At 34.9% G+C, this 17114-nt stretch overlaps 1 protein-coding gene and 1 pseudogene across 1 annotated transcript; one reads left to right on the top strand and one right to left on the bottom strand.

Annotated features, from left to right (window-relative positions):
* Positions 1–6843: 6843 nt before the first annotated feature.
* On the bottom strand, positions 6844–10117 carry LOC7480114 (hydroxymethylglutaryl-CoA lyase, mitochondrial-like). Its single transcript, XM_052456803.1, has 4 exons — positions 9936–10117; positions 9367–9518; positions 7831–7946; positions 6844–7477 (listed from the first exon to the last, which is right to left on the bottom strand). The coding sequence occupies exons 1-4, from the start codon at positions 10100–10102 to the stop codon at positions 7229–7231; spliced, it is 684 nt and encodes a 227-aa protein (XP_052312763.1). The 5' UTR covers positions 10103–10117; the 3' UTR covers positions 6844–7228.
* A 697-nt stretch (positions 10118–10814) lies between these two features.
* LOC112323676 (tRNA-splicing endonuclease subunit Sen2-1-like) lies at positions 10815–11525 on the top strand (annotated as a pseudogene).
* Positions 11526–17114: the final 5589 nt, after the last annotated feature.

Genomic DNA, 17114 nt, shown 5'->3' with positions numbered 1-17114 from the left:
TCGCCTTGGCTTATCATTGCCGATGGATACTTAGGGTGTGTTTGTCAAGAGGTATAGAAGAAGGGGGGAGGAATGAGAAGTAAGGATTGGTATTTCCTTAATTCCATTTGTTTGGTGAGAAGGATGGAGATTTAAGGAATATCTTTCCGCATTGTTAGCCCATCGGCGGATTGATTTTTATCCTTTCCTTGTTTGTTAGCCTAACAACTTATTTGTTATCCAAACAACGAGATGGATGGATTTCCTTTTTTTTTCATCCTTTCGTATTACTCTGGCCTTCCTCATCCCTATCCATTTTCTTGACAAACCCTTAAAACTGTATATGATTTCATCGCACAAAGAATTTTAGCAGGCTAGAAACATCCCACTTTGATGCAAGCATGACAAGGATCAAGTTTGCTTAACATTGCAAAAGATGGACGAGGAAAGAACACAGATTTGGAGCAACCGTGGAGGTGGTCAGCTTGGTTCATCCATGCTTCAGAGTCGGCTTAGTTATGTTGTTAGCGGACAGTTGGATTAGAGCTAAACCTCTAGTTTCGCAATTGATTGTGTGAGTTTTAAAAGGTTAGGAATCTACTTAGAACAGAATTACAGGTGAAACGATCAATTTGTGAAGGTATTTGTGCCTTCTCCTTCGGAACTTCATGGTCACCAACGCGATGCAGATGAGGTGAGAAAAAGCACAATCATATAATGATAGGCACTCGATATTTGCCGTTCTCCCCTTTGTTCTCATGATCTTGTCCCCTTCGACTCGCACGTGATCCAAAATGTAGGCTTAAGTTGCTTATGGGTTGTCGGCCCATATGTATGAGCTTGTTTTGCGTATTGCAAATGCAGCATCTCATCGCGCACGTAAACACACACCCCCACTAGCTTCACAGAGTTTCACAAAGTTTTCTGGGATAAGCCTCAAAGACTATGGGATCAAGAAAATGGAAGAGCTCAACCATCTCTTCGGATAAAACAATGCTTTTTGGCGACGGATCATATAAATAAATAAATAAATAAATAATACTCTTGATTTCATCGACAATCAACAACTAATTTACTCTGGTCTATCTTATGGATGAATAATTAAACAGATATTCTTAAAGAAAAAAGAAACGATTCTTATTTCACGCTACACGCAGTCGGAAACCAACATGATTCATGCAGAGGTCTAGCTCTCTTATACGCTGGGTAGAAGAAGAGTGTACTGCTATCAATGAAAGAAGATATATAATTGGCATCTTCCACATGTAGCATATACGCATTTTTATCTATATATTTAAGCATTTATTTTTAAGATATTACCCTAACATGAGGATTTTTATTCACTATTATAATTATCAATTTCTGGGAACGACTGCTTCGACAACGTTGCTGTGGCTATGACTAATCAATTCACAACAACCGAGAGGGAAACACTGAACGGAAATAAATTTTGTCTGGTAGTCCTTGTAACAACTCCATTAATGGCAGCAGTAATAATGGTACTTTGTTCATGGATATATTTAATTTCTTTCTATTTATACGTCAAATATATAAAAAAAACTTCGATCTATATGCATTTTAACTGAGACTATACAATTCAGAGAAGTGTTTTTTTATTTTAAAAAATATACATAAAGAAGATTATTATTAAAAATAAAATAAAAAACTAACAAAATAATAATTCAACTTCTGCACCGAACAATTTCTTAATATGATAATTAACAAACGAAAAAAGCTTTAAAAAATAGAAAATGACATGGCTTCATAAATCGTACATATACGAAGATAAAACAAGCTTTCTCTAGATATTCACCTATTGTGCAAAGGATTGGGACCTGTAAAGATTTTCCTCTTTTCATCACCCAAAGTTGCATCACCTCCTTCATCTTTGTCTCCTCTTAGGCCACCACCATGGGATTTAACAGGACCCATTAACTGAGATGTAGAACCAGTATTTTTGGAGCTTCCATATCTGGCTGACCTATCAGGAAGAGATGAAGTCTCTAACAGCAGAAGTATAAAAAATATGATTGCTAAGCAAGCCAACTCTTTTCTCAAACCCATCAGCTGCCTCATTCTATATATACCTACATATATCTCAGACCATGGATAGAATTCTTGGCCCAAAACCCTATAAAAAAGGGAAAAGAGAAAGGAATTTCCTTCTTGGATCTGATTTTAAAGGCCCTTTAAAAGGAATCTCAAGAGAAAAGTACGAGAAAGCTGGGTGTGGTTTGTAATGGGAGACTTTTGTTTCAGTGCGTGTTTCTAGTGGGTTTCTTAGGAGTTTGAGCTTGTGAAAATGAGGCTAGTCAATGTGAGGTAGGAGTCAAAATGCATAGGGCTCGATGCCTCAAAGGAAACGATAAATATGGCGCAGAGAGTGTTTGGATACAGATTTTCAGAGCCCATGTTTTCCTTGAGAAACTCTCATACACGGACCAGAGAGAGAGAGAGAGAGAGAGAGGGAGGGAGGGAGAGAGTTGCAGTTTATGCTGGCAGATTTTAGATATGTTGCATATATCTACAACAAAAGATAAGAGAGGGACAGAGAAAGGCGTGGGTGTCTCGACCTAATATAATTAATATTCTCATGTCAGGTGATTTTTTATACAAATCAATCTTTCCCTAATGTATTTTAGGTTTGGTTTGCTGCAATATTCAAGGAGTGACTTTTGCGAGAAGCTAGCTTGTTTGCTGTGTGCTCGTGTGAAAGTGCTCGTAAGTTTTTCTAGTTGGTTTCAGGTGTACTGACTGGTCAGTACTGGAGAAGCACATGTTAACATTAGAAAACCAAAACACAAAAAAAAAAAAAAATGAAAATGAAAAGTGTTTGTAAGTTTTTGCTGCAATTAATTTATTGTGCATGTTGTCATGTTTTATCATAATATATATATGTGGGCTTTGATCATTCCCTTGAAATGTTTTTTTTTTAAATAAAAATAAAAATAAAAATAAAAATGGGGGGTTTAATGAAAGATCTAATCAATCGATCATTCCAAAGGAAATCTAACAAAATTCAAAATGGTCAAACTGGTAGGAGCTGACCGGTGGGCCACGAAGGTAGGGGGAGAGTTTACAATTACATACATGGCGTGATCTTTTTTCCTAGAGAATGATGTTGTCTTCGTTCACTTTACATAATCACATTATAGAAAAGCTAATACATGAAAGTCATGGATAATTGATGTTAGCAACTCCTCACATAACTTTTATATTACTGAAAATGAAAACTGAAGACTACCCTCCTTTCTTTCACCATATTTGTTTTGTTTTTTGTTTTTTTAACATATGCCATGAATTTTACTAAAGTTACTATATGTCTAATACAACATGAATCGATCTGGATCAATCCGAGTTAACTTGTTAAACCCTCGATCTGGATCATGAGACCATAATAACTTTATATAATGCAAATCAAAACAAATTATGAAGGTTAATTCTCAATCAACTCAATGTTGAATAATGAAATTAAAAAAAAATAATTAAAAAATAACAAAACAATTTGACCTGAGTTAATCTGTCAAATCCGTGACTCGGATCATGAGATCAGGATAATATCATAAAAAGTAAACAAAAAAATGACCCGAGTCAACCCAAGTTAACTTGTCAAACCTATGATTAGGGTCATAAAACTGAGATAACCTTATAAAAAACAAATCAAAATAAATTATGAAGTCTAATTTTTAATAAACCCATTGTTAGAGGTTGAATTTTTTTAAAAAACTCAATATAAAAATAGGACATAATAAAACAACTTGATTCTACCTCAGATAATTCGCAAAACACGTAACTCGAGTCATAAGACTTGGATAATCTCATAAAAAGTAAATCAAAGTAAATCATAAAACCTAATTCATAATCAACTCTATGCTGAAGAATGAGATTGAAAAAACTATCAATTAAACAAAAAACAAAAAAACTCGAGTCAACTAGGTTAACCCACCAAACTTGCAACTCGTGTTACGAGACCAAGATGATCTTATAGAAAACAAATCTAAATAAATCATAAAATTTAATTCTCCATCAACCTAATGTTGAAGGATGAAATTGAAAAAAAAAATTATCAATTAAAAAAAGACAAAAAAAAAAAACTTGAGTCAATTGAGTTAACCCGCCAAATCTATAATATATGTTATGAAACCGAGCTAACCACGTATAAAGTAAACCACAATAAATGATGCAGCCCAATCTTTAGTAAACTAAATATTGAAGTACAAAATTAGAAAAAGAAATATAGATTTAGAAAAAAAACAAAAGAAAAAAACATTATTGAAATGAATAGTATTTTTGAGGTGGTGCACAGTAAAAGCACCACCTAGCTCTTTTAGTACACTATAACTAACTATTTGACTCGTGTTCCGCCACAGGTTGTAGATTAGAAAAAAAAAGAAGAAATCCCTAATATACATGCTATTTTGATATGTTTCATTATATAAAAAAATTCAAAGTGTAAATCAAAAAGTCTATCTGTCTATCTAACCATTAACAATAACTAAAAAAAAAACTGAAAAGATTGAGAGATGATTGTAGATCAAGATATTTGATCTCGCAAAATGAAATATTTACCTATTTATGTATACTAAATTTGTTTATTAAAATCAATAAAAGATAATAAAAAGAGAAACATAGATGAAACTAAGTGAATTAAATTTAATAGAAAAAAAATATTATGCAACGTCGAACATGTTATAAATATTATTTCAAAATAATGATTTTTTTAATAAAATAAAGCTTATTTTTATAAAATTAAAAACAATTCTTCAAAAATTAAATACATTTCCGTTGATGCTTCAATATTCACCCCAAATTTCTTCAAATGACAAAATCATAATTTACGTGTTGCAATGAAAAGTTTCTTGTGTCTATGTGCACAGTGTTTGCTACAGCTTATGCGCTTTTTTTTGTTTCTGTTAATATTAATTTGGCTTCCTTTTTTGTTTTGTTGACAGAATTTTGCTATCCTAATTAATAACGAATTAATCATGTAAAATCCTTGTTGCTATAGTATAAACAATTATTCTTATAGTTTATTGATAAGTAATAATGAGAAAAGGATATATATTTTTTAACGACAGTGAGAATTTAATTAATAAATGTAAAAATCCATTTACGATCGAGGCAAGTTGCCTTGTTACAATCAGGGTTCAGTCCAAAGAATATATAAAGATGAGAAAAAAGACCAATGCCTAGCAAGACAAGATTCATCCAATTATAATTTTAATGGATATAATTCAATTGATTAAGTCTTAAGTATTTTTTAAAGGTCATCAATTCGAGTGTCACAAATTTTAAAGCTACTAGATGTTTATATGATTGTTAATTTTAGGATCTTGTAGGATTAGTCGAGATATGTATATACTGATTTAAATATTCTTGATTACAAAAAAACAAAAAATAAGAAGAAGAAGGATTGATCGAATTGTTATCTGGGCCAAGAATCACCTTACTGCGTTGATACTTTAGAGTACCGTGCAGTAATTTGAATGTCCATGCAGATCTGTAACAGCCACACTTGTGCAAAAGGAAAGGAATGTCCTCTTCTGCTTGAACACCAAGTCATCGAAATGTCCCTCTAATGCTGCTCTGTTATGAATTGCAATGAATAAAAAGGAGACCGCCGTGCGTATCTTTATCAAGACCAGCTGTAGATCTAAATCTTAATTAGTGCTTACACCTTACTCGTGTTTCAATGCCTCAATCAGTCATAATCCATGATTGAACTCGATCGGCTCCTGATCTTTTCTTTCTTGCAAGCTAGCATTTACTTAAACTAATTAATTAGCTAGGCGGTAAATTTTGGGGAATATTAGGCAAGCCATGCAGTGTATGCGCACAATAAAAAGAAGCATCGTATACATTATGATCAGTTGCATTACAATATGCACCCACCACTCTACAAAGTTTGAAGCTGTGAGCAATGTGAACACTGTATTGAGTGGGCTGAATGGCTTTGACTGACTTTGGAGCAGAAAAGAATGGCACGATCAGACAGTGTGGCTGTGAGTGTAATAGGCATCATTGAGGCAGAGAATTATATGTTGGTACTGGGCAAGCAATTAGAGTGATTGCTCCCTTTATTTATTTGCTTTTTGTTTAGCTTTTTCTTGCTGGTCAAGGTCATGGTGCTCTACCATCATTGGGGTCTCAACTACTTCCACAAACTTTCACACCTTGTAGCCCCATGCGCCTTATTTCTTGGCCCATGCAACTCTCAACAAGTAAAGGAAAATGAATCCCAAGTGATATTTCATCACACAAAAAGAAGAGATGAGCAACATGGTGTGTAAGTGTTGTTGTAAACGCGATCATTGGCATGGAAGCAGAAGCTCAAGATGATAACTAGGCATATAGTAGAGCCAGACAACATTCATTCGTTTTACATAAGCGAAAAGAGAGGACTACACTGGTCTGATGGGTAATTTTATCAAGGTTAAGCAGGCGGGACGAGATATTGTCTAGTTCACTGGGATATTTCCAAATATAGTAGAGGGAAAATGGATTCAGATGCAAGTTCTTGAAGTGAGATCACTTGTGTGGTTAAAACGTAATCCTGTGGAAGCCAACTAGCATAAAAAAATGAAGCCGCCATTTTGAACGGAAAGATTAACAAGAGAAAAACTGAATACTGAATCCCTAGTTCCCTACTGCAGTTGAGCAATGAGCATTATATATTGCCAGCCATTCACGTCTCCTCTTCTCTCTCTTTAACATTCCTCATGGACTTCGAAGTTCTCAGTTGCATTTTTTTTTTTTTTGCTCTCCTTTAATGAGCAAACAGGGTGATCATCTAGTGAGAGCCTGGCACAGGTAATCTACCATTGATCTTTTCAGCACAACAAAAGATTCATAAGTAATCAATTACCTTGACTTCCAAATGGGGAGCAAATAGTGGTGTTTTGGATGCCGTATTTCATCATTCACTATGCCTTTCACCCGCAACATTCCTTTCCTAAAAGAGCTGAGATCATGAAGTAGAAATCAAGAGGGGCAAGCAGATGTAAAGCATAACCATAGTGCTGATAACATCTCATTATCCAAGTTAGCAGCCTTCCCCTTCTATTTGCTGCCACGGGCAGCTTCTGCTCTGAAAGCAAATATTAGAATGTGTTCAATATTTTGCTACAGATTATAATTACTGAATTTATATATATAGCTCTGGGTTTGTTTTATTCTTCTCTGTATAGAAAGTATACACACAAGACAGCTGAATAGTTTATCTGGTATAAACATGCATAGCTGAAACGTCTTATATCTTAGAGGCATCGGCTGTAACTTGGCTTAAAGCCACAGCTGTCTTTGATCCGGATGGACAACCTAATTGCAAGCAAATGAAATCCCCAGCAGAGAGGAGTTTCACCAGATCCACGTTGGTTATCACACCAAGTCCATGAAGCATGTAGACAACATCTTCAGTAGCAACATTGCCTGATGCTCCTTTTGCATATGGACATCCACCTAAACCCGCAATAGAAGAGTCCACTGTGCTAATCCCCACCTGTTGATAATATAAAAGACAATTGTTGACAGATCAGATAGATGACAGAAAATAAAAAATAAAGACAAATTTTCAAAAATTGTGTTGGATGAGAGTATAGAAAAGAACACATCCTCCACAGATGGGGATTAGCACTTCAGTCCAATATGCTCTTCCAGTTAGTCAGATGATTACTACCACAAACATATATGCTCATATTTAGTTGGTCAGATTAGACTATCTACTCTATCAAGATTCAACTGTACAGTTGTCCAGTGTACAGAGGAGAGGAGAGCATATAACAAGCAGTCCAATTGTATGCCTCCCTAAATACAGTTCTACCATGGCAAGGTTCTGAGTTCCCCAATGCTTACCTGGAGGGACACATAAATATTTGGAAGATATTGCCCATAAGTATCATGGAAGTGGACGGAAAGCTTCTCGACAGGAAAAACAGCCATTGCAGCTTCAAGCATGGGAACAAAAGCCCCTGTATCAAAGAGACATGCACATGAAGACAGAAAACAAAAATAGGTGTCAGAACAGGCAACTTAGAGCCCTCACATCTCTTGCATCTGCTAACTATAAGCGGGCAACAAAACAAAGAGGAAAAGGACGTCAATGAATAGCTGGAAAGCAAGAAATATTCATATATATATATATATATATATATATATATATATATATATATATAGAGAGAGAGAGAGAGAGAGAGAGAGAGAGAGAGAGAGAGAGAGGTAATTATTTGCTACAATAAAAAAGAATAGACAAAAAAAAAATTTGTTATGAATGCGAATATAGATGTTTCTAAGAGATAATGTTCGTCTGATGCAAAGGTCATTACAATAGAACTCCAAAAATTTGTTGAATAAAATACCCATGACTTCCTTTCACAGAGGAGCAATATCATTTGCAAGGGGGATTCTACACAAGAAGCTCCACTAGCATCACAGAAGGAAAAGGAAATGAAGAGAATATCTGAGCCCTAAAAGAAAGACTATCTGAGAACTGGGTTATGCCAGGAACAAGAGATGATGGCAAGTTTGTATTCAGACACGAATACATGTTTGCAAAAAGAGTATTATAAACTGAATAATCACAAGTTGCAGATAACAGACAATTACTATTTTGGTTTATTTTTGCGATGGAAAGTAGGAAAAATAACTGGTAAAGAAAATGTGCAACTTGGTGACAATAAATGAAATCAGGCAATCAAGAACCATTGGAGTCTGGTACAAAAGCAAAGGTAAAGCTTCCGTCTCCTTAAACATCAAAACATTTTGAAGAGGCTGATCGATGCCAGCATTTCACACAAGTATTTTCCTTATTATACAGCATCTACCACTGCTTATATTCGGCATATTTTTTAAGTAAAAAATATTTAAGCATGATACAGGTTGATCAAAACCACTTGGATCTGCTTCAATTGCACTAAAAACATTTGCAAAATAAGATAAACTTGAAGTTATAATTAAAACCTAATCAAATTACCTGAGGTACCCATTTGGGTGAAACAAAACTTGTGGCGTCAACAACAGGCAAGCCAGAAGATACTAGTCTATGAATCAATTCAACCTTTACATCTGTAGGCACAATATTTTTCTCATTTTTCAGACCATCCCTTGGACCAACTTCCACGATCTTCACAAATTTTAGTGTACCTTTCAAGAACTACTTTCCCAATCAAAGATAAAAGAACATGATTCAGAAACATCCATATTGAACAAATTGTAGCACAGTTCTGAAACGCTAGAAATTTAAATGGTGGACCAACACACAAATGCAACAGCCTAGATATGAACGTGGGGACTTTATGTACTTAAACAACAATAATGACTACAATCATCTAATTTTAAGAGAAAAATAAAATTACAGTTCTGATTCCATTATGGAATCACCTTATGGGTAACTATACTGATGATCAGGAAAATACTGTGAATCACAAATGCTTCCAGACACCACATGGTTGCTGCCTAAGCTCAGAGTCCTCCTGTTTCCTTGGGACAGGTCCCTTGTGTGTCTTTTGCAAGGAAATGTCTCTCTTGTATACTCATAATCTTCCCTGCAAACAAATTTGAAATTGTTAATAGAATTGTGTTAAAAACAATTACTGCAAGGGTCGCTTAATAGAGCAGAAAATGCAGTTAATTTTCTCTATTTCCAGTACAACCCAAAGGAAAATCTAGCCTTTAGTTCTTGACGTCATAATTATGACAAAGCTTCAGACCCTTGTATTCTTTTTATCATTACAGCACTAAACTGAGGGAAAAATGAGCGTCTACTAGGCAAAGAGGTGTCTTATATTTTGAGAAAATGCCTTGTCTAGGGGCATGAAAAATTGTTATTGCAGCTACCTCTTCCTTCCAAACTCTATAATCAAACCCCCACGTTGTGTAATTATTAAAGAGCTGATCATTCTTCCACCTCCACCGGATCCTTTGTTAATACAAGGATAGTTTAATCATGCATTTGCACTTACTCACAACTGTTGGATGAGCTGCAACCCCTTCCCTCAATCCAGCAATATCCCATTCCCATATCATCAACCCTGGGCCGGCAAGCACTATAGGAGAAACTTTGAATTCGGTCAATGGTGTTCATGCTAGGCAACTTGTCGAAACCAAGCGGCTCTTCCAAACTCGACATTGCTAAAATGGATGCAAATGGAGGAGGAGCTGCAATTCAGGCACAGAACAGCTCAGTACTCTCATAATAACTAAAGAAAGCCTTTGATGCCAACAGACCTTATTAACTACATAGTTAAATTCTGGAATATCACCATGAAAATCCAACACCTGTGACACAATGTTTTAGCACCCACTTACCCGGCATAGAGTTATAAATTTTTTCTTCGAGTTTAAACTTTAAGTAAACAACATTTTAATTAAAAAGTAAATTATACTTGTCAAACCAAAATAATTCAATCCTCAAAAAACTTGAAAATCCAAACTTCTTCAGCAAGAAATCACATTCACTCTGTTTATATTCTTAAGAAAAAACTAAAAAACGGAACTAGATACCTTTAGAATTTCACAATTGCTTCTGTTTTAGCTCTTCAGTGAGGAAAATAAACCTACATTCTCTCAAATTGACAAATTTCCTTTTGTTTTCAATTCCTTTTCTCTTTAAGTTTCTTGGAAACCAAACAGAGTGTATACAAAGCCAAACAAGAAACCAAAGAAAGAGAAGGAAAGAAACAGACCTGAATTACAGAGAAAAAAGCCTAGGATTTTTTTTTTACTTCAAATACTTTAACTGAACCATCCATCCTGAAAGAAGCAGATTCCTAGTAAGGACTTGCTGGTACCTTTTGCTGTTTGGTTTGATCAGTCTGTTAAATGTCAGTTTGTACATTTAAATGGGGCCAACATGCAAAGGAAAAGAAAAGCTCTTGCAGATCCCATGTCAACGATCGTTTCACATTCGATCTTCTCTTCTTCAATCAAATGCTCGCAGGTTGCTTTCTAAATGCGCTGTGCTTCTGGAAGTCGGTGCTGACAATACTGAACTTCTCACTCGAGCGTGTTTTGGCACACAATTATTACAACCTAGAAGGATAAGCAATGGTTTCAACAGGGTTATTTTTGTGTTCTTGTTTTAAATTGCCTCAAGATTGTTGAGGAGGATAAATGTGTAAAAAATGAGTTAGATATCTTTTGCATTACATGAAAGCGAAAGAAAAAAATTTCCTGATTTTTGCAAGTCTTGTCCTAGTCTTTGGATGAAAACTTGGGTTGTGAGGCCAGGATCTCAGAATAACGTGCACACTTTGTCGCCTATCACTACCATTCATCTCTGGTGCACTCTGTCTACGCTGTGATGGTTTTATCAGAAGGAGATGCTTACGTGAATGGGAGTTTGAGGGCGTGATCTGATTTTCATTGCACAATAAGACTTTTTGGAAGTGTTGTGAAGACATTATTAGTTCTTAACATCAATAAAAAGGATGAAGTGAAGAGATACTCCATTCGGGAGCGAGCGCACAATCACAAGGAGTCCGGAACAAAGCCGTAATGATCAGAAAGCTTCTGAAAATGGAAGCAAAAGACCAGCAGTGCAAGTTTTATAGGGAGCCCAGCTGGGAGGCTAATGGTTTTGCTCTTTATGAGAGAAGAATCACTCAGCTTCTAAGTGGCATTGGTTCTGATGAGCACATGGAATATTCTTGAAATTTTTTTCCTGAGGACTCCTGTAAATTACACCTTCAATTCCAGACTATATTCACTTCTTCTTTAATAGATTTCTTTAGGGGTTGTAAATTTTTTATTGAATTAATACCTGCATAATATTCCTTAGAAACCCCCGGTGGTGTTGATGGGGTACTCTTTGAAAATCAAGTATATATGAGATATTTTTATATGAAAAAAAAAACATTAATAAAGAAATTAATGAGCTTTTAATTATAAAAAAAAAAACAGGAGAAGAGAATGTAAAAGTTAGGGACGAAGAAGAGGAATGTGTTTTAATCTCGAAATATAAGGTTTTAAACCTTTTTTTTTTTTTATGTAATCCAGCTTTCTTTTATATTACTTGACTTGACTTGCTTCATACAACATATAAGAGGTAAAAATATAGTCTTGTAATAATAAAATAATATTATTTTCTTGTTTGTGTCATCACATCTCATTAATATATATAAGCATGAAGTGCTTATTTATAATTAATGAGATGTGATGGGTATCATAATTACTGGCTCAAGTCTAAAGTAGAAAAGGTTTAGTGTGTGATTACTTTTTAGCTATACGCTGAACTTAAGAGGAGGTGAGTCCAGCTCGTACATTGAATCTAAAAGGACTTGGGTTCAACTTTATGCTGATCCTAAGAGTGGTTCGGTGGGGACGCGTCATGGCCCAACTTGGAGTTAAGTAAGGACGTGTCCTGGCCCCAGGTGAAGTTGGGTGTGGACACGTCATGGCCCAACTTGGAGTTGGGCGCGAACGTGTCTTAGTTCAAGGTGGAGTTGGGTGTGGATGCGTCCTAGCCCAACATGGAGTTGAATATGAAAAAAATATAATTTTATTTTTAGATTATGATTTTATGCTATGATTTTAAACAAGGGAGGTTTTTAAAAAAACCATACCCATCAGATTCTGTACAAGATTGCACGCTCAAGTAGAATGTGTGGTTCTTACAAGATGAGGGCTGCTGGAGCTGGAGCCGGAGCCGGAGCCGGAGCCGGAGCCCTGAAGGAATGAATTGTGCACTCAAATCCCTTTTTAGAGTTTTTGTTTGGTATTGAGAAATGTTACTTTACTTTTTCTTTTACTTTTTTGTCATCTTGAAATATTGACAAGCATGGAATTGTTTTACAATTCAGACCAGGTTTTTGCCGACTTTTGCGAAACTGGTACTTTTGTCTTCTAGTTCTCTCTGTTCTCCTGATCAGATCCATACAGGATACTTCTCCTGATCAGATCCATACAGCAAGTATCCATATGCCATGTAGCTGTTGCGTGGCACCACACCAACTTGTGACTACCGTGGTCTGCGCGCGCGCGCATATATATATATATATATATATATATATATATATATATATATATATATATATATATATGCATGCTTGCACAATGACTAGATTATTGCACAATTTTTTTTAAAATTAAAAAAAATAGTTTTTTACAGTTTTCTTTTAAATTTTTATGAGGATTAACTTGATATGACTCGATCAATTTGGTAAGTCTAAAAACAATATAAAAAACCAGTAAAAACATAATTTAACTTAAAATAAATATTCAAAATGAGAAATTTTTTTATAAATATTTAGATAACACCATATTGGATCAATTCGGATCAACTCAGGTTTACCTGTTAATCCATATGTTGGGTCATAAGACCATAATAACCTCATAAAAAACAAATCAAAATAAATTATAAAGCATATTTTCCAATAAACCCAATAATAAAGTATAAAATTGAAAAACAATCAATTAAAAAAGAACAAAAAAATGACTCAAGTTAACATGTTAAATTCGCAACTCACGTTATGAGACCAAGATAACTTAATAGAAAACAAATTAAAATAGATTATGAAACTTGATTCTCATTCAACCCTTGAAAGATAAAATTGCAAAAAGGTTTGATTAAAAAGGAATACCCGAATCAACTCAGGTTAATTCGGCAAACTCATGACTCGAGTCATGATATGTGAATAGCATCATGGAAAGCAAACAAAAATAAATTATGAAGTATAATTTTCAATAAACTTAATATTGAATGATGAAATTGAAAAAAAAAATCAATTAAAAAATAAGAAAAAATTGATCAAAATCAATCAGGTTAACCTGTAAAACCCACAACTCGGGTCATGAGACCCAGATAACCCAGTAAAAAGAAAATTAAAACAAATTATGAAGTCTAATTCTCAATCAACTCAGTATTGAAAGATAAAATTGAAAAAAAAATCCAATTAAAAAAGGACATAAAAACAACTCAAGTCAACTCAAGTTAACCCACCAGACTCATGATTCGAATCATGAGACGAGGAAAACCTCATAAAAAATAAATCGAAACAAATCATAAATTTTAATTCTTAATCAACACTATGTTTAACGATGAAATTTATAAAAAAAAAATCAATTAGAAAAAGAAAAAAATTATATTTGATCAAAAGTATTTTTGTCATTTTACTGTGCATTTTAATTATTTATTATTTTTTATATTTGATCAAATATCAAATTATTCATCAGCTTAAATTATAATAACAAAACAATCATTGTGAAAATACAAAAATACCCTTTAATGCTGTATTTAAATTTTTTTTGCTTCCAATGATATTTTAGATGTTTTACTGTGCACTCAATGTATAAAAATATTTATTTCCTCTTGATTAATTTGAAAATAAAAAATATAAACTATGTGAAAAGATTTCAATATATTTCAATATATTTGAAAGCCAGTATTAAGTTTTTTGAATGAAGAAAAGAAAGAGTCATTACACTATTTCAGAGTGCAGTGTAAATATCTTTAAGCTACTGTGTTTTCCAAACACCAAATAGCTCTTTTTAATTTGTTTTACATAAAATATTGTGTTTAAGGAAAATATTTTCTAAGTCGGTCAATTTTGTATGCATCATTTTGTCAATGGCGCCTTTGGAAAGGATCACACTAACTTTTACATGGATATATGGTGATGAAGTCTTGAAAAACCTCAAACACATTGGGTTTTTTATAGCTGTGATTTTGGGCCGGTAACTAACTTGTAAAAAAAGTTCTCTGTTAGTCCTGATACTTAAATTAACAAATGTAAAAGGAACGTGTTCTGCAAACACTGCAATGCATCAAAATCATGAGATAATTTCTGCATCTAATTTTAGAAGAGCTTTTCTTCTCCCTTAGATAGGTCTGGTCTATGAAACTAGAACACTGATCATGCACTAATTTAACTTTTCACCCTTTAGATTTTTTTTTAACTCGTAGTGAATTTGTTCCTCTATATATGTATCTGGGATAAAAAGGCTCGCATGGTTTGGATTCTGATTTCTTGAATGATATGCGACTTTTAACTCACAGCAGAACTAATCTTGAACTGATGACTATCTTCTTGTCACTCTTGTTGCTAGAAGATTTTGTTCACCAATCCATTTGGGAACAAAATCTTCATTATCTTTCAACACTCCAGCCACATCTTAGTCCGTGATTCGATTATGATGAGTTTTCGGCAGATCAATCATGGCACTTGAACGATTCTGTAATTTAAATTACAAGACCAGGCATACTGATGAACAGGGACAGGCATGGAGACAAATCATGAAGACACACATTTTGTCACGTAACACTAGTAAGAAGTCATGACTAGGTATAATCTAGTAGTTGACCGAGGATATATAATGCAAGAAATTCGTAATGATGCCCTTCTCATTCTATAAACAATAATAATATTGTTATCATTGACTGGACTTTCAGCAGTAGATAGGAAGAGACAGGCACCGAGAATCTCTCCTGTATGTTCAAAATGTTTGAAGGATATTTTGGAACCTAGAGGAGACCCAACCCCTCATGAACACATGCATGCAACATTTAGTGTCTGCCTTGTTTCTGGAGCAAAACTCTCCGTACTCTATCCCCTTTTCAAGCAATCTTTGTTGTTAAAAAGGAAATATTTCCTTGGCATATATATCCGAGGCAAGGCCTCTATACTATACAGTATACACAACAAACCATGGCACTTGAAATCTCAAATTGTTGTTTCTTCATGAGTGCACCCACAACTCCAAGTGGATTCAACCTAGACGATAATATGTGTTTCTACAGTGCACCTACCAGCCCTACCAAGGGGACCTCCATTGCTACATATGATCTCGAATCCATGCCCACCACACCAAAAACATATGAAGATGCAAATTCCAATCTTGATGACTTTGAATTCGAAACTAGTCGGCGTTTCAACATCGGCGATATTGATTCGGGAGGTAGTATGAGATATGAAGATGCGATGGAAGAGCAACAAAAGCACCAACACAAGGAATCACTTCCTGCCATGGCATTTGCGGATGAATTATTTTGTGATGGTAAGGTGATACCACTAAAGCCTCCACCGTGTCACAATCACAGCTCAACTCCGACATCCCCTGAGTCCCAAATGGCGAAAATTAAATTCTCTTTTCCACGACGGAATGTGTGGAACGATGATTTTGATCCATTCATGGTAGCTTTAAAGACCGTCAAGGGAGAAAGAAAGGAAAAATGGCAGAAAATCAACCATACACGGGCCCGGTCCATGTCGCCTATACGAGCCAGAAGTGAATTGATGGACTGCACGCATAAGCAGTGCAAGCAATTGGATCGTATCAGGCCGGATCTGAATAATCAACTGGAGCTCAATGGGTTGCCTACTCGCATATGGATTCCAAATGTAACAAATGCTAGTCCAAATAGGCTAGCTGAGTCCAAAGGAGTTCTGTTTGCAAGAAAAGCTAGATTGATGAAAATAGACCTAGAGTGGCCACGAAAGCCCAATAAGACAACTCTTCAAGAGTCCATGCTGAAGGCTGGAAAGAACGCCAAAGAAAAGGGAGAGCCTAGTGAGAGAAAAAGCAAGAGGCAGAGTATGAAAAACTTTCTGTATAGGAGTTTATCTACGAGGAGAAATGATGAGGATAGAAAGCAAACAGAACAGACTGTTGAAGTTGCAAAGCCAGAAACTAAGAGGAAGTTAAGCTTTAAGTCCATGGGGTTAGTTGTCCGCAATGGGGAGAAAGGAGGGTCTCAGATCACCAAGGTAACACAGACACGTTATAAGCCAAAGCTGTCTCTGTGCATGGGCAATGGAGCAAAATATGTTGAATGAATAACCCATATTGTTTGTACAGGCTATTTTATAAGGTCATCCCAGTATCATTGTGGGATTATGGTAGTAGCTATAATGTATGGTTTACAATTTTCTCTTCCTATTCCTATTGTATAATACATTGACTTGTATTGCTTTAATGGCTTCTTGATGGCATGTTGTTTGCGAACACTTTGGACTTTCTTTCTTCTTTATGTTTTTCCCCTCCTTCCAAGAGCCATACTTGTCTTGTTTCTTGCTCATCATCACATAAAAGTTGTTCTCATAATATTACTTCCCATTTTCGTATCTCTAGTTATGTGATACTAAACACTACGTTTCATCATTAACAAGGGCACAGGAACCAGAAGATAATCCCATCTGCATGAT

Source organism: Populus trichocarpa, chromosome 1 (genome assembly GCF_000002775.5).
Source record: "Populus trichocarpa isolate Nisqually-1 chromosome 1, P.trichocarpa_v4.1, whole genome shotgun sequence".
In the NCBI taxonomy this organism is placed as follows: Eukaryota; Viridiplantae; Streptophyta; class Magnoliopsida; order Malpighiales; family Salicaceae; genus Populus; species Populus trichocarpa.
The sequence above is the reverse complement of the archived record's forward strand: the minus strand, read 5'-3'. Positions and strand labels throughout refer to the sequence as shown.

What these genes read in the sequence shown, in the direction of transcription:
- LOC7480114 (XM_052456803.1), bottom strand. Translation starts at nt 10,102, where the DNA reads ATGTCGAGTTTGGAAGAGCCGCTTGGTTTCGACAAGTTGCCTAGCATG. An exon ending in TTTTCCTGATCATCAGTATA is followed by an intron (nt 7,947 to 9,366) that starts GTTACCCATAAG and finishes TCTTTGATACAG; the next exon opens with GGGCTTTTGTTCCCATGCTT. An exon ending in ATATTTATGTGTCCCTCCAG is followed by an intron (nt 7,478 to 7,830) that starts GTAAGCATTGGG and finishes TATTATCAACAG; the next exon opens with GTGGGGATTAGCACAGTGGA.